This window comes from Mercenaria mercenaria, chromosome 15 (genome assembly GCF_021730395.1).
Source record: "Mercenaria mercenaria strain notata chromosome 15, MADL_Memer_1, whole genome shotgun sequence".
Classification (NCBI taxonomy): domain Eukaryota; kingdom Metazoa; phylum Mollusca; class Bivalvia; order Venerida; family Veneridae; genus Mercenaria; species Mercenaria mercenaria.
Window position 1 is genome coordinate 54,246,172 of NC_069375.1, and position 23,959 is coordinate 54,270,130.

General features: G+C 37.5%; 2 protein-coding genes across 5 annotated transcripts in view; both read left to right on the top strand.

Annotated features, from left to right (window-relative positions):
* Positions 1-9,038, top strand: part of LOC128548785 (hemicentin-1-like) — a 59,404-nt gene extending 50,366 nt beyond the window's left edge. Inside the window, exons 23-28 of the mRNA XM_053524243.1 lie at positions 548-668; positions 2,571-2,653; positions 3,200-3,389; positions 3,954-3,957; positions 8,468-8,549; positions 8,899-9,038. Coding sequence (XP_053380218.1) covers positions 548-668; positions 2,571-2,653; positions 3,200-3,389; positions 3,954-3,957; positions 8,468-8,549; positions 8,899-9,038 — 620 coding nt within the window. The remainder of the gene's footprint in view (positions 1-547; positions 669-2,570; positions 2,654-3,199; positions 3,390-3,953; positions 3,958-8,467; positions 8,550-8,898) is intronic.
* Positions 715-23,959, top strand: part of LOC128549084 (hemicentin-1-like) — an 82,202-nt gene continuing 58,957 nt past the window's right edge. For 2 of the 4 annotated variants that reach the window (XM_053525286.1, XM_053525288.1), the window contains exons 1-10: positions 715-736; positions 2,571-2,653; positions 3,200-3,389; positions 8,468-8,549; positions 8,899-9,030; positions 11,117-11,248; positions 11,585-11,772; positions 12,619-12,700; positions 14,458-14,629; positions 16,571-16,668. In XM_053525286.1, coding sequence (XP_053381261.1) covers positions 11,233-11,248; positions 11,585-11,772; positions 12,619-12,700; positions 14,458-14,629; positions 16,571-16,668 — 556 coding nt within the window. In that variant the 5' untranslated portion in view covers positions 715-736; positions 2,571-2,653; positions 3,200-3,389; ... (1 more) ...; positions 8,899-9,030; positions 11,117-11,232. Of the gene's footprint in view, positions 737-2,570; positions 2,654-3,199; positions 3,390-8,467; positions 8,550-8,898; positions 9,031-11,116; positions 11,249-11,584; positions 11,773-12,618; positions 12,701-13,129; positions 13,170-13,361; positions 13,379-14,457; positions 14,630-16,570; positions 16,669-23,959 lie in introns of those variants that run through there. The other 2 variants (XM_053525287.1, XM_053525289.1) reach the window with 2 other exon arrangements.

The following is a 23,959-nucleotide window of genomic DNA, read 5'->3' on the forward strand; positions in this document are numbered from 1 at the left end:
GGGGTCAAAGGTCATACCTTCGGGTGTATATTGCTCTGCATTGAGGTGTTCTTGTTTTGCTTCAGTTAGGTATAAACCATTAACAGGCATCATAATATGCATTGAAAGTGTAATAAGACCCCAACCAAACTTTTTGGGGGCAGGCTATAATAAAAACTCTTTGTCGCATTAATGGAATCCATATAGATATCATTTTGAAACGTCTCATATGTTTGTAGGATCAAATTACAAATTCTCATTCCAGACCAAATAACTCTGTACTTTTGTTTGTACAAAATTATCTCCCCTTTACTTTTGCCAAAAATTAACATTATTTTCTATATTTCTTCAACATATTCATGCATTTGATCCAAATTTCACACAGATCTTTAAGATCAAAATATTAGTTTACACATAAGTTCCATTGTTGGTTTCTTTAGGAATTTCTTAAACCAAAGGAATATTTATTGAACTTGAAAACAGTTTGTAAGGATCATAAGAAAAGTTCCTTCGCAGTGTCCCATCATTCTGACTTTTATATAAGCATTGTACATGACTATTACTTCAGTGCCACCAACAATCCATGCGACAGAAAAAGACTTAGAGTTTGTTATAAACAAAGGACAGAAAATTGTGTTACGTGTAAGCTTCTGGAAGACCTCGACCAAAAGTTACTTGGGAGAAAGATGGTGTACCAATAATCAGAATAATGCATATGTAAGACTGACCAGATCAGATTAGCTGTTACATTTGCCAGGTAATGTGTTGTGACATTTTCCACGTATATAGGTTGTGACATTTGCCAGGTATATATGTTGTGACATTGCCAGGTATATATGTTGTGACATTTGCCAGGTATATATGTTGTGACATTGCCAGGTATATACTGTGAAATCATTTTTATTCGCGTAGGATGAATTTTCGCGTATTTCGCGCTTGGACCGATGCGCGAATTTAAGACCGCGCTATTATTATTTTTTTTATTCTATTTTTTCATTTCTAAAATTGAAAATGCGCGAATTAAAGCCCACGCGAAACAGTCCTTTTTCACGTTTGCGCGAAATTTCATGCCACCAAACTTAAATGATTTCACAGTATGTTGTGACATTTGCCAGTGGTGATCATGATCTACACTGGTCGCAAAGGCAGAATCAGTAGTGTCCAGAAGGCTAAAGATTACATTTACCGCATGAATAGTCTGACCCCAAACACCTGCAGGTAGTAATCTGTACAAAGCAACAAATAAACTTTCAAAGTAAATCAAGTCTGACTGCAACATTTTTGTTAGAATGCATGTTTGCCAAAACACCATGCCCCCACCCCCAACACCAAAAAAAGAGCTAAAAATAGAAATATGTTTAAACGACTTCTTCTCTTGAACCGTTTGATGGATCTTCGTCAAACTTGGTCTGTAGCATTGTTGAATGGTCCTCTTCCAAGTCTGTTCAAATTGGGGCTAGAGGTAAAAATAGAAATACGTTTCAACGACTTCTTTTCATGAATCGCTTGATTGATCTTCATCAAACTTGGTCTGTAGCATCATTATAGGTGGTCCTCCCAAGTTTGTTAAAATGGGGGCAATTGGCCACATTTAGGAGCCACTAGAGCGAAAAATAGAAATTACCTTTAAAACGACTTCTTCTCATGAACCTTTGATGGCTTTTCATCGATCTTGGTCTGTATCAGCATTATAAGGTCCTTTCTCAATTTTGTTCAAATGGGGGCACTTGGGCCCCTTTTTAGGGGCTGTAAGGGCTAAAAAATGAAATACCTTGAAATGGTTTCTTCTCATGAACCGCTTGATGGATCTTCATCAAAACTTGGTCTGAAGCATCATTATATGGTCCTCTCCCAAGTTTGTTCAAATGGGGGCACTTGGCCCTTTAAGGGGCCACAAGCTAAAAATAGAAATACCCTTAAACAACTTTTTATCATACACCGCTTGATAAATCTTCATTAAACTTGGTCTGTGGCATCATTATAGTGTCCTCTCTTCAAATAGGCACTTGCCCCTTTTAGGGGCCGCTAGAGCTAAAAATAGAAACACCTTGTAAACAACTTTTTATCATGAACTGCTTGAGGATCTTCACCAAACTTGGTAAGTAGCATAATTATATGGTCATCTCCCAAATTTGTTCAAATGGGGCACTTGGCCCCTTTCGGGGGCTGCTAGAGCTAAAAATAGAAATACTTTTAACAGTCTTTTTAATTTAAAATTTTTATTATTTTTTTTAATTCTTGTTTAAATTTAATACTTTGTCACAAGCAAGATCTAATTAGGTCAAAGTCGCCCTCAGGCGAGCGACTTAGACCCACTTGGGCTTCTTGTTGACTTGATTGACAGGCGGCATTTGGTCAGTTGACAAGTCCTGTTGAATAGTCGAGTGCTGCAGCCTAGGACAGCTCTTGTTTGATTTTAGAGTTTGTCATGTGACGATTAATTTATATTTGTCAGTGACCATAAATCATAAAATATTTATTCTGATTTGATAAAGTTAAGATTATAATCAACACATCATTATTTGTTACACTTTTGCAGGATAAATTTGTTTGACATTATTGTTGAATGTACTTGTATTTTCTGCAATCAGGGAAGGTGATGTAGGAACTTACACGTGTATTGCCAGAAATGTAGCTGGTACTTCAAGAGTAGACATGAAGTTACTCGTGCAAGGTAGACAAACTTTTGTCTTCTACCATCAGTTTTACTCATTTATTTAAATTATATCACCTGAGGTAGGCAAGATATACAGTGCTGATATACGGTAAATTATTTAATTTGTGGGCATGAAATTCGGGGTTTTGTCAAAACTGCAATTTTGTGGGAGTTGAATTCGTTGATTTCAACTTTTGAACATAAAATGAATGGGAATTTTACTTGTTCATTAGGATTAGATTTTATGGATTGACTCAACCACAAAATCCACTGAATTAGTCCCCCACGAATATTGATGATTTCACAGTATTAGAAGTAGACAAGGCTGTTTCTCTATATTGCCCAAATTTTCTTATACATGTCGAAATCAGAGAATGATTATTAAACAGTCTACAATCCTTTCTTGTCCCTGTATGGCTGTACTTTCTAAACCTTGAATTTGAAATAAGTTCTCTATCTTGTTGTGACTCTGTCATAAAAGTGTGTCTGCAAACATAGAAAATTCCAGTTGGTATTCTTCATATTTCTGGTAACAGTTTTTAACTTTTTAATGATATGTTGCAGAACCACCAACTATAGATGAAGAAAGTAGACTGCTGACATCTACTGTTGGTGAGACAGCTGATTTACGATGTGCGGCGACAGGAATACCACCTCCAACTATCCGCTGGTTAAAAGATGGGAGAGAAATTGAAGAACCTTCCTCAAAATATGAGATAACACGATCTGGTAATCTACTGTCAAACAACTTACAGTAAGTTTTTTCTCATAACATTCATATTTCCAGGAAACATTTTTGTTGCAAGCCAGAAACTGAGATATTCTCTGGGATATAAATTTTTATCATTGCAGATAGATAGAACAATTCACACTCAACCGGCAGACAAAACATAATGCCTACATGTACAGATTGATCTAGTATTAGTAAAAAGCTAGTGTTAAATATTGTTACATTGCAGCCTCTAGTGCTTGAAAACTGCAGCCCCTCAAAATATTTTGAGAAATGATGAAACTTAAGGCAAGCTTCAAGAAATGGTTCAGAGTACAAAACAGATTGACCTTGATTTTGATTTGCATCCTTCTGCTCTTAGAGAATTTCATGGACAATTAAGTTTGTAGATGTTTTTTCTTTTTTTTTAAACAGATGCAAAGAATTATGTCACAAGGGCACAGCCCGATAGATCTAGTAATAGTACACATGTGAACAACAAACAAACAATGATTTTCTTTTGAGAGCAAATCAGTTTGAAATATATTATTTTGATTCTAACATGTATCAAGAGTTGTCATTTACATCTTGAAGTGTTTTTGACTCTAGTCAGGTATAATTTTGTATAGAGAGTGTTGCACTAAACTCCATGCCAGTGATGGTAAATAGTGGTGAATTACAAACACAATACATAGGCAAGATGTATTTCCATTTGATATAAAAAGTAAATACCTAGGAAACATTAGTATTTATGTCATTGTAAAAAGACACAGATTTCCATTTTTTAGCTCATCTGATTTTTTTAAGAGAAAAAATGATGAGTTATTGTCATTGGCATCTGCGTCGGCATTGCCTGGTTAAGTTTTACATTTAGGTCAGCTTTTCTCCTAAACTATCAAAGCTATTGCTTTAAAACTTGCAACACTTGTTCAACATCAATAGCTGACTCTGTACAGCAAGAAATATAACTCTATCCTGCTTTTTGCAAGAATTATGGCCCTTTTGGACTTAGAAAATATCAGATTTCTTGGTTAAGTTTTATGTTTAGGTGAAGTTTTCTCTTAAACTATCAAAGCTATTGCTTTGAAACTTGCAACACTTGTTCACCACAGTACACCACAAACATACAGTGTACACTGTATTACATACTCATTTGAAGCTACCTTAGCAGATACTTTTATTGTGACAACAAATCACTGGTCGGATCTGATTAGCTCATGTCCGACAGTCCAACAAAAAAAAACTTTATTTACTTCCTTATATGAACAACTTAATGAATCTTCTCCAATCTTGGTCTCTAGCATTCTGATTCCACTTGGCCCCATTTAGGGTTGCAAAACCTAAAATGGTAAAACTTCAATGATTTCTTCTCATAAACCACTTGATGGACCATCATCAAATTATGTTTGTGTCATCAACTGCTTTTAATGAACCTCATTATAGATCTTTTCCATATTCAGTCTGCAGAATCCCTGCATTATTGTTATGAACCACTTTATGGACCAACCTTGATCTGCACCACTCTCGGGTGGCATTCTCACAGGTTTGTTCAAATTGTTACACACTTTAGAGCAGTCAGAGCAAAATGTCATCAAAGCTTGAATAACTTTTAATGAAATTGCTTAATGAATGCTCACCAAACTTCCTCAGAAGAAAGGTCAAAAGGTCAATGTCCGCCCAAGGCAAGTGGTTGTTTTTTTAAGTTCAGTGCAGTTTTTAGAAATTGTGTCTTATTATCACACATTGACATCCCCGCCCCCTCCCCACCCTCTACCGATTTCAGCATACCCACCCTATATCATCTTTGCACCTGTAATTTTCTGTTTCATGATACTGTATTTTGGTATCCCTCATCCTCATCCCTCACCCCCCATACATACACCCATTCCGGCCTCTCTGCCTGTAATTTTTAGCTCATCTGATTTTTTGAAAAAAAATGATGAGTTATTGTCATCACTTGAGCGGTTGTCGGCGTCGGCGTCTGCGTCGGCGTTGCCTAGTTAAGTTTTATGTTTAGGTCAGCTTTTCTCCTAAACTATCAAAGCTATTGCTTTGAAACTTGGAATACTTGTTCACCATCATAAGCTGACCCTGTATAGCAAGAAACATAACTCCATCTTGCTTTTTGCAAGATTTATGGCCCCTTTTGTACTTAGAAAATATCAGATTTCTTGGTTAAGTTTTATGTTTAGGTCAACTTTTCTCCTAAACTATCAAAGCTATTGCTTTGAAACTTGGAATACTTGTTCACCATCATAAGCAGACCCTGTACATCAAGAAACATAACTCCATCTTGCTTTTTGCAAGATTTATTGCCCCTTTTGGACTTAGAAAATCAGTTTTCTTGGTTAAGTTTTATGTTTAGGTCAGCTTTTATCCTAAACTATCAAAGCTATTGCTTTAAAACTTGCAACACTTCGTGGGCTGAGCGCGAAACTATTGTAACTGTATATGAATAAAGAACAAGATACAGTAGTTTCGCGCTCAGCCCTCGACTTGTTCACCATCATAAGTTGACCCTGTATAGCAAGAAACATAACTCCGTCCTGCTTTTTGCAAGATTTATGGCCCCTTTTGGACTTAGAAAATATCAGATTTCTTGGTTAAGTTTTATGTTTAGGTCAACTTTTTCTCTTAAACTATCAAAGCTATTGCTTTGAAACTTGCAACACTTGTTCACCATCATAAACTGACCCTGTACAGCAAGCAACATAACTCCATCCTGCTTTTTGAAATAATTATTGCCCCTTTTGGACTTAGAAAATCATTTTCTTGGTTGAGTATTATGTTTAAGTCAACTTTTCTCATAAACTATCAAAGCTATTGTTTTAAAACTTGCAACAGTTTTTCACCATCATAAGTGGACACTGTACATCAAGAAACATAACTCTATCCTGCTTTTTGCAAGAATGATGGTCCTTTTTAGACTTAGAAAATCATGGGTAGGACAATATTTCTATTACACAAAAAAAATCAGATGAGCGTCAGCACCCGCAAGGCGGTGCTCTTGTTGTATTTGTTTTTGATGTGTGCAGTTACTTATTTCTGAGTATCCTTTTACCCAGTCACCTGGTAATTGCAACCTGCCCTACCACATTCTGGTCGCAAACAAGTGTAGTTTATCCTGTTTGGCAGAGCTCTTGTTGTACAATCACTTACATTGTAATGTCGTTTAGGCAAAGGTTATTACAAATCAAAATATATTGAACAATGGGTAGACTGTATGTGACTATAAAGGGCCTCCGTGGCTGAGTGGTCAAAGTAGCTGACTTCATATCACTTGACCCTCACCAATGTGGGTTTGAGCCCCACTCAAGGCATTGAATTGTTCATGTGAAGAGGCCATCAAGCTGGCTTATGGAAGGTCAATGGTTGTACTCAGGTGCCTGCTTGTGATGACATAATGCCAAGAGTGACTCTGAGGTCTTCCTTAACCCCAAAAAGCTGGAAAGTTGCCAAGGTTCATCACCAGTATGCTGTAACTAGCTTTTTGATAGTTTTGGGAAATGACATTTAAAGATATGAGTGTCAATGACTTTACACTACTTACAGCCTTGTTATGTCTCCCACCACACAGTGGTGTGGGAGACATATTGATTTACTCCAGTCAGTGTGTCACAAATCTTGTCTGCACTCTAAGTCGAACATTTCTCATCCAATATTCACCAAACTTGAACAAAATGTTTTTGACCAGGCACTTTGGAGTTACGGCCCTTTTATTACTGAAAATCAGCATTTTTACTCTTGTCGGCGCTCTAAGTCACACATTTCTCATCCGATATTCACCAAACTTGAACAAAATGTGTTTGACCATAACTCCTTGGCCAAGTTCACTAACTAGCCAAATCGTCCAAGGCACGTCAGAATTATGGCCCTTGAATTACCCAAAATCAGCCTTTTTACTCTTCAAAGGTATATTTGTAGTGAGTAAACAGTATATAAAGACTGACTTGTTATTTAGATGATTAGGCAGTTGTGGGAGACATGCGCTTTTCTCAAAAGCAGCTCTAGTTGAACTTAAATTTAGCCTGTTTATGTTAGTTCTACAAGGACACAAATTCACCATCATACAGAGGTCAAAGAGACATACCTAATGACACTGAAATCTCAACTTTGCCAAAAGTGGACTTACAGCAATGTGTAAATAAGACCACGAATATGAACTACAAATGCACACTATATGAATATATACCATATATCCATATTTGTACTGATGTGCAAGATGTTGCAGTTCGGACAAGTTATGTGGACGCTTATTAGGCACAAGGAAAAAGCGTATTCTTCAAAAATATCCAAAGTCAGACACTCTATGCAAGAGCTGGAAGTACACATTTCTTTAATTCGATAGTATATATCTCATTTGGTATATCGCATGTTACCGTAGACGAATTGATTCCCTGTAATTGTGTCAATGTAACGTTAAACCTAACAATAACAAAACAACAAAGCTCATGATTACAGGATAAGCAGCTGTATTTATATTTGTAAAGAAACAAAATGGTCTGCGCACCTTTGGTAGAAGACCTTACCAACAGGTTAATGACCCGTGTGGGAAAAGTCATTTTAAAAGTGAACAACAGGTTGAAGAACTTGACATTATATATCCATGATTAAAATGATTTATTTCACTGTTTACATATAATAATTATTAATATCTGTCTACATATATATTTGACGAAATTTATGTATTGTATAAATAATATTTGGGGTCTTCTAGGGGCTTTATTCTTAAATTGCCAACACAATAATCCATTCCATAACACCTAGTATGTACATGATGCATACCGGTATGTATTCTTGTTTCCACAGAAAAATTTGTTCTGACAAAATTTGTTTCACTGCAGTGATGAATATACCACAGGAGTCTGAAATTTTATCAATAAGACCATAGAAGCAAGATTTCTCAGTGTTTCTTTAACCTTTAGCCTGCTGGTGGCAAGTGATTTTGCCTTTATGACCAGTGCAGGCTGATCATGGTCTGCACTGTCCGCTATTCAGTCAGTAAATTTTCATTGAAAACTCCTTCAAATAATAAAATGGTATTGCAAAAACTGAATGATGGACCAGTCCATTTTAGAAATTTAGCAGGGTAAAGGTTAAAGAATATGTGTTTATGATTGTAGGAAGATGATACTGGGAGCTACTTGTGTACTGCTACCAATGTTGCTGGACAAGCCACACAGGAACGCTTGCTGAGAATCCAGGGTAATGTATGATTGTTTCATGATGTATTTCAGTCTTTGTCTCAGTCTGAGTTTTCAGATAAGTTCTCCCTTTTCTCCAGTTTGTTGTTGGCAAGTGATTTTGCCTTTGCGACCAGTGCAGACCAAGATCAGCCTGCACTTCCTATTCAGTCAGTTAATTTTCAGTGAATACCCCTTTAAATAATAAGTGGTACTGCCCAAACTCAGTGATGGATCAATGCGTTTAGAAATTTAGCAGGTTAAAGGTTAACTTTTACCTAACTTCTTGATTTTCAGAAAGGACTGTCTGTCCATTATAACGTTATTCATACAGTATGACATAATATGCATTAATATTACTTTTTCATCAGTTCCTCCCTCCTTTATTGTGGTGCCTCAAATAAAGGAAGTGTTACTGGAGCAGAGATTGGAATTGAGATGTACTGCAAAAGGAAGGCCAACACCAACAATTCACTGGAAAAGAAATGATGTACCTGTTGCTTGTAAGTAAGATACTATTATTTATATAAAATGTTTTTTGTGGGGCTGACTAGTATTTAAATGGAGGCTTCATTCAAGTAGGTCTTTTCCATGAATCTATTTGCAGTCATGGTCAGATATTATGGTTGTTGCCTTTGAGTTGTAGAACTTTGAGAATTAATGCTGGTTTCTCAGTTTTAGACCCTATTTTATCCCCTGCTGAAGATACAGTTCAGGCTTTACATTTCCATCTGTCCGTCCGTCTAGAGCAGTATCTAAGACATGGTTTAGGGTACATAAAACTTCATGGTAGAAATGTCAGCTGTTACAAGGAAATGCCACTCCGCAAGTTTTAGTCAGATCGCTTGAGGAATATAAGATTTACTGCCCTTTCTTCTTCTATATACAGTCGAACTTCAATGGCTCAAACTTGGATCTTTCGAACACCTGGGATTGCTCAAACTCTTCGCTCAGTCCCGAATTTATTACTCCTTTATTCTGTATAGTTCTACCTCGGAACTTCAAAAATTCGAACTCTCAAACTCATTTGGTGGTCCTGTCGGCCCAATTAAGTGATAATTACACCTGTTCTGTCGAACAGACAATTTGTCACCGGAATGGCTTGTGTTTACAAAGTTTTTCACACCTCTGCCTGACATTCGCCAAGCTTCCCCTCTGACCAGCGCATGCGTAATTTTCACACACTTGTGTAATTAGCGACGGTATAAGACAAACAAATTAAACAAAGTGACGTTCGTTCACCGCAATGCTTTATTTGGCTTTGATTAAGACGAATAAAATTATTTAAAATAATTGAGCAATGTCTGTCTTTATTTTGTTTTCTGCATAAAAACGGGAGATCCGATGTCAGCTTTCATACTGTTTTAGTATGACTGAATAACTCAGTAAAAGACCCTGAAACGGGGGGATAGCTAAGTCTTATAATTATATTAGTATTCTATCTGTGTTTTTTCGTATAGATCTATGCCATGTTTGGAAATAAATAATAAAGAATATTTCAGCGTTCGTTTTTTATTTATCATTATATCATACACACATTTAGGTACAATATGAGAATATATTACGATGTAAGGTTTGTAACACATCATGCCCTTGAATTCCCAAATTCAAAATGACCGCCATTTGGATGGCTCGAACAACGGAAAACTCGAACTAGTTTCCACGGGACCATCAAGTTCGAGCCATCGAAGTTCGGCTGTATATAGTACAATTAAAGAGTTTGTATTCAATTTTCTATTCATCTGGAATCATATCTCAGAAATGGTTTGAAGGATTTCAGTAAAAATTGGTAGACATACTAAATGCTATAGGATAATGCAGTCCTGCAAGGGTGAGTCAGATTGTTTGAAAAAGACAAGATTTATGGCCCTTTATAAAATTATGTAATATATATATAGTGTTTTTATTCCATTTTCTGTCCATCTGAAGCCATACCTAAGAAATAGCTGAGACTATTCTAATAAAGTGTGGTAGAAATGTTAATTATGCTTCTTTTTAAGCTAGAAATTTTGATTTTATTTTGAAGCAGTTTTCTCAGAAACTGTTTATATAATATTTAATGACAGTTACAGGTATGCATAAAAGGGCATAAAAGCTTTTGTCACATGAATCTTAAAACGTATTTGACCTAGGATCATGAAACATGATTGCAATATTATTCAGCACTTGAAGTTGTGCACTTGGATTCTGTTTGAGATTTCACTCAGGCAGACGAAAGTTATGATCCTTAACTTAGTGACAAATTTCTTCAAGCTGGGGCTCCCTTTTAGGGCAGCTATTGCTAAAAATAGAAATACCTTCAAAAGACTTCTTCTCGTGAATTGCCTGATGGATCTTCATCAGACTTGGTCTGAAGCATCATTTTGTAGCCTCATTTTAAGGTCCTTTACCAACGTTCTTTCTGAAGATGGCCCCTTTTAGGGGTCACTAGAGCTAAAAATGTAAATACTTTTATAGAAATTCTTCTCATTTATAATGGATCTTCACCAAATTTGGTCATTAGCGTTCTCCCAAGGTTGTTGATAAGGTTGCATTAATTAAGCCACTGTTATATTGTAGTTCTCAAAGCCTCTATCAAATTGTTTTCAGATGTGCCAAGTGTAAATGGCCGGAGTGTTTTAATATTTCACAATGTGAGAAGAGAGGATGCAGGTGTATATACATGTTTAGCACAGAACCCTGCTGGTCAGGCTGTGGTAAACACCATGGTTACAGTAAAGGGTAAGTCTTAACATTATTATATTTTTGTAAGGTAACCCAATATTGTACATGCTAAAGTACTGCAAAAGTAGATATTTTTTCGAGGCTTTAATTTTAGTTACATTAGCAGGGTCCTACATCTCGCGAAAATTGATCCTCACGTAAATATTCACCATTAGCATAATTTAAGTATGATACCATTTTTACAATGTCACGAATATTAAACATCGTGAACATACTCAAAATTACAAATTTGCAAAATTTTGATCCAGCAAAAATATGTGCTTTCACAGTACAGTATGCAACTAAGGACCTAAACAACCCTCAGTTTATCCTAGCTATTGCATTTGTTTTCAGTACCACCAGAAATATTAACCCCACCAGGTAACAAGGCTGTGACCATTGCGGAACGGGTAGTCCTCACTTGCTCAGTTGGAGGTGATCCACCCCCAGAAGTTATTTGGATGAAAAATGGACGCCCAGTAAGACTAAGCAGTAGAATTCAACAATTGAGTAATGGATCATTGGTTATTTTTGACTCCACAGTAAGTAAATGGCAATATTCCTATATCTAAAATTTTAAATTACTAGCCACCTATAACTGTGTAACCAGATTTTTGCCGCTGTTTTTCCATCTGCTAGTCTGTCACAAATAATGGATCTTGAATATTTGAAGTACAAGATACTTTCCCTTGTAACCTGGTATATATGTAGAATTATGTGTAGTGTTATATATTTGATACATTCAAAGATATTTTAGATATGGCAACAAGAAATTTAACATTATGACTAAATTGGGTGTGGTATTGCTGTCTGTCTTCTGTTTGACTTTTATCCATTGCTAGGACAGAAAATAATTTAAATCATGACCAAAACTGCATCAACTGGATCTGCATGCTGTGATAATTTGAAATGTATTTTGACCCAATCTTAACTTTGTCAGAATGTTTGTGTCAATGAAGTCTACGTCAGTTTTGATTCTTGGTTATCTAGGTCCTAAAAAAAAAGGTCAGATCAAAGAAAGACATTGTAAATACCAGTACTCCAAATGCTTCATTTCATACATGATCTTCATGAGACTTGGTAGGAATGTTTGTCTGTTTGAAATCTGGAATAAATCTGTAACTAGGTCACTTGGGAAAAAAAGGTCATTAGGTTAAATCATAAAACAACTTTGTTAACATTTTAGAGGTCACATTTTCAACTTGTTTACAATAAATCTTTATCAGAATGTTTGCGTGTATGGAATCTAAGTCAGGTTCAAAAGCAGGGAATTATGTCACTTGGTTACTGATCTTCCTGATTTGCATGAAACATGTTATCAGATTAATTTTATACCTTGATATGAATGCTATCAGAGGTTATACAGTTTATGATATGTTATTGCACAGAGTTCAGATGCTGGAAAATACAAATGTGTGGCAACAAATGATGCTGGTATGTCTGAAGGTGTGGCTATGCTAACTGTACGGGGTAAGTAATGGTGTTGGTATTTCTGAAAGTGTGGCTATGCTAACTGTACCGGGTAAGTAATGGTGTTGGTATTTCTGAAAGTGTGGCTATGCTAACTGTACCGGGTAAGTAATGGTGTTGGTATTTCTGAAAGTGTGGCTATGCTAACTGTACAGGGTAAATAATGATGTTGGTATTTCTGAAGGTGTGGCTATGCTAACTGTACGGGGTAAGTTATGATGCTGGTATGTCTGAAGGTGTGGCTATGCTAACTGTACGGGGTAAGTAATGATGTTGGTATTTCTGAAAGTGTGGCTATGCTAACTGTACAGGGTAAGTAATGATGCTGGTATGTCTGAAGGTGTGGCTACGCTAACTGTACGGGGTTAGGTAATGATGCTGGTATGTCTGAAGGTATGGCTATGCTAACTGTATGGGGTAAGTAATGATGCTGGTATGTCTGAAGGTGTGGCTATGCTAACTGTACGGGGTAAGTAATGATGTTGGTATTTCTGAAAGTGTGGCTATGCTAACTGTACAGGGTAAGTAATGATGCTGGTATGTCTGAAGGTGTGGCTACGCTAACTGTACGGGGTTAGGTAATGATGCTGGTATGTCTGAAGGTATGGCTATGCTAACTGTATAGGGTAAGTAATGATGCTGGTATGTCTGAAGATGTGGCTATGCTAACTGTACGGGGTAAATAATGTTGGTATGTCTGAAGGTATGGCTATGCTAACGGTATGGGGTAAGTAATGATGTTGGTATTTCTGAATGTGTGGCTATGCTACCTGTATGGGGTAAGTAATGGTATCATTCAGGACATGGGCTTGTCCTCCGTCCATGCTGGTATCTGTAAGGACATGGCTATATTCTCCATCTGTGGTAAGTTATAAAGGTGGCTTCTCATCTTTGGTTAGTGATAATGCTTGTATCTCTAGGGAAATGACAATCTATAAGATAAACAATGAAAATTGTATCTGAAAGCATTGCATTGCTCATCGTCAGGGATAAGCCACGAAGCTGATAATGTTTGTATTCTGAGGATTTCTTTAAATATTGCTATGTATGCATGGGTAATGCCATTATTAGTTTAAATCTCTAAACACTGTCATGCAATGCATGCGTAGCAATATTTAAAGAAATCCTTACTCATTATGACTGCATAAGCTGTTACAACACTGTGATGGACTGTTGCAAGCAAATGACTGTTTGCTGGAAGGAGTAAGTAATAAGGCTTTTATTTCTGAAGGCATGCCTCAACTCACCCGTAAGTTGAATGAGGCTGGTTTTTCTCAGGGCATGGCTATGCCCACCATTCAGGATATTTAACAGTGCAAGTTTTTCTGAATACAAAGAAGGAAGGATGCCAGAATTTCTGACGGTATGGTCATGCTCTTTTCAGCATTATTGTGCCAGTAGTTCTGAGTACATTGGTAAGGAAGGATGCCGATATTTCTGAGGAAATGGTCATACTTGCTATTGAGGATAAGTTCTGAGAGTATGGATTTGCTCATTGTTTGGATAAGATATGAAATGCATCATAAAATGTCTGAAGGGAGTGTTGATCAGGTTTGAACTTGATTTTCCATGATTGAAGAATATACATATTGTAAGGATTTTGCTGGGATCAAAAAATGAGTTTGAGCAACCACCTTGTTAAATTATCCAAGTTTGAGGGAACAAAGTTTGTCTGTATATATATGTATTTGTAGAATGCATTTGAGATATTGTTCATAAAGTTAAATATATATTTTAATCAAAAACAATGTTTTCAGAACCACCATCTTTCCTGATAGAACCTCAGCACACAAGGGTTAACCAGGATGAGACTGTACTTGTAGACTGTGTTGGGTCAGGTGAGCCCGAACCAAAGATGGATTGGATGATGGGTTGGGATATTTTACAGGATGAGGGACGGTTGTCAGTATTACCAAATAATTCTCTTAGGTATATTGGTGCTGTTTTATTATTTTTAAGAGGACTTGACCCCAGAATTTGGCTTAAACGATCTTTCTTTGGACCATAACTCTTTCAAACTTATTTTGTGGGTTATTTTTCCTTTATTTATTTTATATACAGGGTATGAATTTTAAAACACTAAATGTATTTTATTCAGTCTGCATGTAGTGATAGAGGACAGTGGCAGGAAGTGCCATACAAGAACTGTAACTCTTCCATGCTTTTATCTTATGCCCCTTCTAGGTAACCTGTTTCAGAGTAAAACACTGATTTGACATACTGGGGAAATAAATTCCAGTAAGTAGTAGGCACTGCTTTAACATGAAGCTTTATTCCTTATTTGAAGTACTGTTTTAATATGAAGCCTTATTCCTTACTTGAACTGATAGTACACTGATATAAGAAGACTAAAATGTCTCTGCTGATTTATGAGACATGATAACATATTTGAGTATATATGCAAATGTTGAACCAGAGTGAATGTGTAGTACAATTGTTACAATGGTTAGAATAGAAAGAATTGTGGAAAACCTGGGCTGTTACACTGGTAAAGGTAATGACCTGGGCTGTTACACTGGTAAAGGTAATGTCTTGTGGAAAACCTGGGCTGTTACACTGGTAAAGGTAATGTCTTGTGGAAAACCTGGGCTGTTACACTGGTAAAGGTAATGTCTTGTGGAAAACCTGGGCTGTAACACTGGTAAAGGTAATGTCTTGTGGAAAACCTGGGCTGTTACACTGGTAAAGGTAATGTCTTGTGGAAAACCTGGGCTGTTACACTGGTAAAGGTAATGTCTTGTGGAAAACCTGGGCTGTTACACAGGTAAAGGTAATGTCTTGTGGAAAACCTGGGCTGTTACACTGGTAAAGGTAATGTCTTGTGGAAAAACTGGGCTGTTACACTGGTAAAGATAATTAATGTCTTGTGGAAAACCTGGGCTGTTACACTGGTAACGATAATGTCTCGTGGAAAACCTGGGCTGTTACACTGGTTAGCAAGAGCTGTTACACTGGTCAGAAAGAATAGTGGAAAGTCTGGGCTGTTGCACTGGTTAACAAGAGTTGTGGAAAAACCTGGGCTGTTACACTGGTAAAGATAATGTCTTGTGGAAACCTGGGCTGTTACACTGGTAACGATAATGTCTCGTGAAAAACCTGGGCTGTTACACTGGTTAGCAAGAGCTGTTACACTGGTCAGAAAGAATAGTGGAAAGTCTGGGCTGTTGCACTGGTTAACAAGAGTTGTGGAAAAACCTGGGCTGTTACACTGGTAAAGATAATGTCTTGTGGAAACTTGGGCTGTAACACTGGTAAAGTTAATGTCTTGTGGAAAATCTGGCTTGTTACACTGGTAAAGATAATGTCTTGTGGAAAACCTGACCTGTTACACTGGTAAAGTTATGTCTTGTGGAAAATCTGGCTTGTTACACTGGTAAAGATAATGTCTTGTGGAAAACCTGACCTGTTACACTGGTAAAGATAATGTCTTGTGGAAAACCTGGGCTGTTACACTGGTAAAGATAATGTCTTGTGGAAGACCTGGGCTGTTACCCTGGTTAGCAAGAGCTGTTACACTGGTCAGAAAGAATTGTGGAAAGTCTGGGCTGTTACACTGGCAATATGAGTTAAAGACAGCCAGAATAAGTAAGTTGTTGTAAAAAATTCTGGACTGTTTGAACATGTTTATTTTGAGCTAGGTATTGCAAAACTCAAAGATTTTGCCCTTAACTTCTGAGGAGAAGAACCCCAAACTCCTAACAGCTGGAGGGAGAAAATATTATCAAAAGACTTAATAGAGATATTTGTCAAAACCCAACCAATCAGCTGTTCCCAGCCCAGCAATATGCCTTTCCTAAATCCTGACTACACAAAATACATTATTGGATAAGTGACACCATTTCAACTTATTTGCTTATTATTGCTGTTTAGGATAGTTGCAGCACAGTTGTCAGATTCTGGATCCTACAGATGTCTGGCTAGTAACAACCTTGGTAAAACATTTATAGAGATCAACATCACTGTTGTTGGTAAGTTTCAACCATAATAATTGAGTTGCACCATGAGAAAACCAACATAGTGCATTTGCGACCAGCATGGATCCTGACCAGACTGTGCAGATGTGCAGGCTGATCTGGATCTAGTCTCAGTCCGTGACTCTAGTTACCTCCCCAGAAAGGTCCGTCCACAGAGTCACAAGCAACGACTATTTAAAATCGGCGTAATCGAGGTACCTCAGTCTTTCTGACATGATTGCAAGCATAATGATGATTTAATGGCGAAAAGAAAAATATTTCTGAATATCAAATTTATTCATGTGCTTGTCTTGTGAAATACATGGTATGTCATGTCATGGGCCTTCGTAGAAAGTCACCCACTGAAATACATTATCCATTTTTTTTTTGCCATTGGTGATGACACAGTTTTATTACGTTACTATTGGCACATTTCTTTCATAGTTAGGTACTGTTACCGAGTGAGCACAACGTCTCAAGCTAATTCTAAATGTAATAGCGCAATATTATTTGTACATTTGCTACGATCTAAAGTTAAATTACAAAATTTGAAAACAAAACAGATATTGGGAGAGATCTATTCATATATATATTCTCATGTGCTTGTTCCTCCATGAACAGCGGGAATAAACGGTGGTGAACAAATCGAGTACGACTTCACACTGTGCTAAATGCTGTACGTTCATGCATATATTTGATAGCAGTTTTTCTATAGTTTTTATGCAGATCATGTCAACATTTCTGTTCATGTGATAAATGTATTACCTACAGCGAATTTCTTTTGTTTTTCATACTGTACAGCTAATAATTTATGTTCCTATTTTAATCACTAAAGATTATGCCTGTGTTCGAAGGTGAGTTGGACGTAATATCAGACTTAAATGAAATGAAAGTGATAATAACGTCACGAGTTGGACTAGTCTGGATCCATGCTGGTCGCAAATGCACTATGTTGGTTTTTTCATGGTGCAGCTCAAATGTTAAATCCTTGTTAAGTTCAGAATAGCATTTAATAGTAGTGAGAATTATGTCTCCCCCTCTCTGGGGGAGACATATTGTTTTTGCCCTGTCCGTCCGTCCTTCCGCCCGCCCGTCCGTCCGTACGTACGTCACACTTCATGTCCGGGCAATAACTGGAGAACCATTTGACCTAGAACCTTCAAACTTCATAGGTTTGTAGGGCTGCTGGAGTAGACGACCCCTATTGTTTTTGGGGTCACTCCGTCAAAGGTCAAGGTCACAGGGGCCAGAACATTGAAAACCATTTCCGATCAATAACTAGAGAACCACTTGACCCAGAATGTTGAAACTTCATAGGATGATTGGTCATGAAGAGTAGATGACCCCTATAGATTTTGGGGTCACTCCATCAAAGGTCAAGGTAACAGGGGCCTGAACATTGAAAACCATTTCCGATCAATAACTAGAGAACCACTCGACCCAGAATGTTGAAACTTCATAGGATGATTGGTCATGAAGAGTAGATGACCCCTATTGATTTTGAGGTCACTTCGTCAAAGGTCAAGGTCACAGAGGCCTGAACATTGAAAACCATTTCCGATCAATAACTAGAGAACCACTTGACGCAGAATGTTGCAGCTTCATAGGATGATTGATCATGAAGAGTAGATGACCCCTATTGATTTTGGGGTAACTCCGTCAAAGGTCATGCTCACAGGGGCCTGAACATTGAAAACCATTTCCGATCAATAACTAGAGAACCACTTGACCCAGAATGTTGAAACTTAATAGGATGATTGATCATGCAGAGTAGATGACCCCTAACGATTTTGGGTCACTCTGTTAAAGATCAAGGTCGCATGGGCCCGAACATTGAAAGCCATTTCCGGTCAGTAACTTGAGAACCACTTGACCCAGAATGATGAAACTTCATATGATTGGTCATGCAGAGTAGATGACCCCTAACAATTTTAGGGTCACTCTGTTAAAGGTCAAGGTCACAGGGGCCCGAACATTGAAAACCATTTCCGGTCAGTAACTTGAGAACCATTTGACCCAGAATGATGAAACTTCATAGGATGATTGGTCATGAAGAGTAGATGACCCCTAAAGATTTTGGGGTCACTCCGTCAAAGGTCAAGGTCACAGAGGCCTGAACATTGAAAACCATTTCCGATCAATAACTAGAGAACCACTTGACCTAGAATGTTGCAGCTTCATAGGATGATTGATCATGAAGAGTAGATGACCCCTATTGATTTTGGGGTCACTCCGTCAAAGGTCAAGATCACAGGGACCTGAACATTGAAAACCATTTCCAATCAATAACTAGAGAACCACTTGACCCAGAATGTTGAAATTTAATAGGATGATTGATCATGCAGAGTAGATGACCCCTAACGATTTTGGGTCACTCTGTTAAAGATCAAGGTCGCACGGGCCCGAACATTGAAAACCATTTCCGGTCAGTAACTTGAGAACCACTTGACCCAGAATGATGAAACTTTATAGGATGATTGGTCATGCAGAGTAGATGACCCCTAACGATTTTAGGGTCACTCTGTTAAAGGTCAAGGTCACAGGGGCCCGAACATTGAAAACCATTTCCGGTCAGTAACTTGAGAACCATTTGACCCAGAATGATGAAACTTCATAGGATGATTGGACATGCAGAGTAGATGACCCCTAACGATTTTAGGGTTACTCTGTTAAAGGTCAAGGTCACAGGGGCCTTAACATGGAAAACCATTTCTAATCAATAACTTGAGAACCTCTCGACCCAGAATGTTGAAACTTCATAGGATGATTGTTCATGCAGAGTAAATGACCCCTATTGTTTTTGGGGTCACTCCGTTAAAGGTCAAGGTCACAGTGGCCTGAACATTGATAACCAGTTCTGATCAATAACTTGAGAACCACTTGACCCAGAATATTGAAACTTCATAAGATGATTGAACATGCAGAGTAGATGACCCCTATTGATTTTGGGGTCAGTCTATTAAAGGTCAAGGTTACAGTGGCCTGGTCATGTAAAATCATTTTTTGGAAATAACTTGAGAACCACTTGACCTACAATGTTGAAACTTAATAGGATGATTGGACATGCAGAATAGATGACCCCTATTTATTTTGAGGTCACTTGATCAAAGGTCAAGGTCACAGAAGCCTGAACAGTAACTTGAGAACCACTAGGCCAAGAGTGTTGAAATTTAGCGGGATGACTGGACATGCCAAGTAGGTGATCCCTATTGCAGCCAACCATCAGTGTCTCTTTGACTTTCGCTCCTGAACCCTATTGACTTCTTGCCTATAGGACTTTGCATTGGGGGAGACACGCGCTTTTTTACAAAAGCATTTTCTAGTTTCAATTGTTTGATTACATACTTAGTCCAGTGTTTCCTGACTATTTTGTGGTCAGAAGGGAAAAAAGAAATCATTATTTTTTATCATTACATGGAATTAAGCATAAATTATTTATAGAAAAAAAAGGTAACTCTCTTGATTTGCACTAATTATCATGCCCTACTTCAAATAAGAGGGGATAAATTGTTTTGCTTATGGCGGTTTATTGGTACACACACTTTGGTTTCTCGTACAGCCTTCAAAGTTCATACCATCACCGAGTGCTAAGGCTAAATAACTGACATTTTTCAGAAATCAACTTTTCTCATTTATGAATTGAAAAGTGTGATATAAATCTACACCAACTGTAAAATTATCCTGGTCACTTTCAGTTATTTGTTTTAATAAAAAAATTGCAACGAGATACACATAATAGAAGTATTTATTTATTTTGAGTGAATATGAAATATATCTCATTAAGAAGTGAGTGATATGCAGTGAGTGATGTGCAGTAAGTGATATGCAGTAAGGAGTGATGTGCAGTGAGTGATGCAGCAAGTGATATGCAGTGAGAAGTAATGTGCTGTGAGTGATCTGCAGCAAGTGATATGCAGAGAGTGATATGAAATAAATAATGTGCAGTGAGTTAGATGCAGTGAGGAGTGATGTGCAGTGAGTGATTTGCAGCGAGTGATATGCATAGAGTGATGCAGTGAGTGACATGCAGTGAGGAGTGATGTGCAGCAAGTGATATGCAGTGAGAAGTGATGTGCAGTCAGTGATGTGCTGCGAGTGATATGCAGTGAGTGATCTAAATAAATAATGTCCAGTGAGTTATATGCAGCAAGTGATAGGCAGAGAGTGATGCAGTGAGTGATATGGATTATAACTCAATTATTAAACAAATTATTTTGCCAATTACACGGGAGGGGATCCAACATATGTATTCCCAAATGGGCATCGCTTAAAATCATATGTTGTGCTTCCGGTAGTACATATGTGGTAAACATTTAGCAGAAAAATACGTGAGATTTTTATTTGTGATTGAATATTGTGAAAATGACATTGTTTTGCCAAAAAATCGCGATGCAGTGTAACCAAGTATACATTACCTAGCATGTAAGTGCATTTACCTTATCTGTATTTGTAGAAATGACGGAGAAAAACGTATCCTCCGTGAAGCGGTATAACTGAAAAATAGCAACATTTTTATCAACAGGTGGAAATATGTTGTTTAATTGCCATGCGCCTGCTTAATTTTGCCCTCGCAACCCTTCCGTATGCCAAACCCCATCCAGAAGAAAAATTATTTGGCGATCACTTTGCTAGAAAAATATTTTTGGGAGAAAAACCGAATGGGATACATATGTTGTGCTTGGGCTACATATGTGGTGCATTAGATTTTTTAGAACTCCACAGATCTTGAGCTTAAATGGTACCTGGATAAAGAAACGAACAGGAAATATGTGCCAAGTAAATGTCACATCAGTCCAAAAATTATATACATTTGTATGAAAGGGATAACTTATAAACGAGCACAGCTTTAAGCTTATATTAGATGTTGTAGAACATTTCCACTTTGGAGTCAACGCATCTCTCCTGAATCCGAAGGCGTTAATGTGTTGCTTATGTGTGTTGACCTATGAATGTCGGAAATATGCATGTATAGTTTGCTGTATAGTATATTTGTTGCCGATACGGTCTGTGTAGTTATATGTTCTTGAACCAAGTGTTCTTTTTATGTTTGCTTTACCCGTCCATGTGTGCCTCTATATATATCTTCGGCGGTATTTTGCATCATTAACTATGGAAATTGTCTGTCCGTGAACTGAGTTATAGAGCAAAATATCTGTCTCGGGCAACGGACTCAAAAATAAAATGTAATCATTTGAAATACTTTACGGTCAGGGTGTTTCAGGAGGTATTTTGGTTTGCCCAATACAGAACTACTGGCCCAGCCTCTCCACTACATGTACATATGATATTGTGGACCTGGCACTTACTTGTGTAAAACTACGTTGTTACATGTATACCGCAACTCCACATTCTAGGCCTATCATAGTTTGTGGAAATATAGGAGGGAGGATATACTGCAAGGACTCAGGGTTGCCAGCAGTCTTGAAAAGTCAGGGAAATTGGTTTCTTTTTCAAGGTCAGGGAATTGTCAGGGAATTTTAAAATTTGGTCAGTGAAAAATGAAAATCCTGGAAAGTCAGGGAAAAGTCAGGGAAAAATGATTTCAAAGCTCGAAGAAGTTAATCATTTTAAACTTTCTTGGCTATGGCAGTCTTCAAGCATTAAATTAAAGTAATTAAAAACAAAGTTTAATGATGTAATACTGTAACATGCATTTAATTTGTTTAAATCCCCCATTTTTCTTTAAACACTGATTTTGCTTGAAGAATGAAAGGCTTTGCAACCCTTGCCTCCAGAGCTAACTAACATTTTTTTGTTATTTTGTAGGAAAGTGACACATGAAGAGAGCCTACAACTAACATTATTCTAATACACTTTTTTGTCGTAGGTACTCCAGGTGTTTTCTGTTTGTTAAATAATATCATAACATACAGATCTAAGTACATTGTTGATGGCATGTATTATAAACAAGTTACTATTTCAGGCACTTTCCTACTAGCATTACAAAACTAACCAACTAACCAATAATGAGTAGTAAACAGACATCTTTCAACAGACATTGAGTTTAAGAGTTGGATAGGAAAAGATCCAAAAAATGCGAATAAAGCAAGATGTGTTATTTGTGGTGGAGGGTCATTTTCATTAGGAAACATGGGCAAACAGGCTCTAAAGAGCCACGCAAAAGGAAAGAGACCATATTGAAAAACTTTGCTTAATTACAAAGATTAAGAAAGAAAATACTATGCTGTCACATCTTGCCAAAGTTGAAAACTCGGCTGCAACAGTTACTAGTGCAGAAGGGGGATCCGGCCAAACAACAGCAACAAGTGCCGAGTTACCAGACCAAACAACACCATTGCTTGAAATCCCACCTCCGCCTGCAGAACATCCGAGCACCAGCACACGGCCAATATCACAGTGGACTCTTAAAGAAGAGACATTGAAAGCTGAGGTTTTGTGGGCTATGAAAACACTAATTTCCAAGTATTCTACCAGTTCCTGTCAAGGAAATAATGAGCTGTTCTGTGCTATGTTCCCAGATAGTAAAATATGTACGGAAGATCTCAAGTAGAGCAAAGAGCAAAATTCCTTCCATAAGCTCATTCCAGAAGCTCACGAAACATGTCCAAGATCCTCTTACTATTGCCAAGTTGCAGTTTTTTGTGAATGTGGCTCAAACCTTGCAGCCAATCCTGAAAAAATTCCAAAGTGACAATCCAATGCTGCCATTCTTGGCAGAAGAGCTGTATTCATTACTGAAGATGATTCTGGAGAGGTTCATCAAGCCAGAGGTCTTGGAAAAAGCAAACACTAAAGCAAAACTTGCAAACATAGATGTGATGGCTTCTGAAAATGTTGTACATCCAAAACGTGTGGAAATAGGCTTCGCATCAATGCAGCATCTGAGAAAAGCAGAAAGAGAGAAGCTAGTTAGTGATCTACAAGTTCTTGCTTTCAGAAAAGAATGCATGCTGTTTCTGCAGAAGTTGTGCATGAAATTACTAGAAAGATGTCCTCTGAAATATTCAGTTGTGAGGTATTTGGTGTCCATTAACCCAAATCATATGGCAAAGCACCCAGATTCAGCAAAACAAATGTTCAGGAAGTTGCTACAGTGTCTACTTGATAACAGACTTAGAGATGCCAAATGTTGTGACATTGTTATGCAACAATATCAAAAATGGTTGTCAGCCATTGAAAGTGAAAAGAAGGAAGTGTATGAATCCTATAGAATGGACAACAAGGATGGTATCGATGTACTGTTCCATAAGGATATTGGCATGAAGGCTGAATACAGTGAGTTATTCAGTGTTGTGAAAGACATGCTCATTCTGTCTCATGGCCAGTCATCTGTTGAAAGGGGATT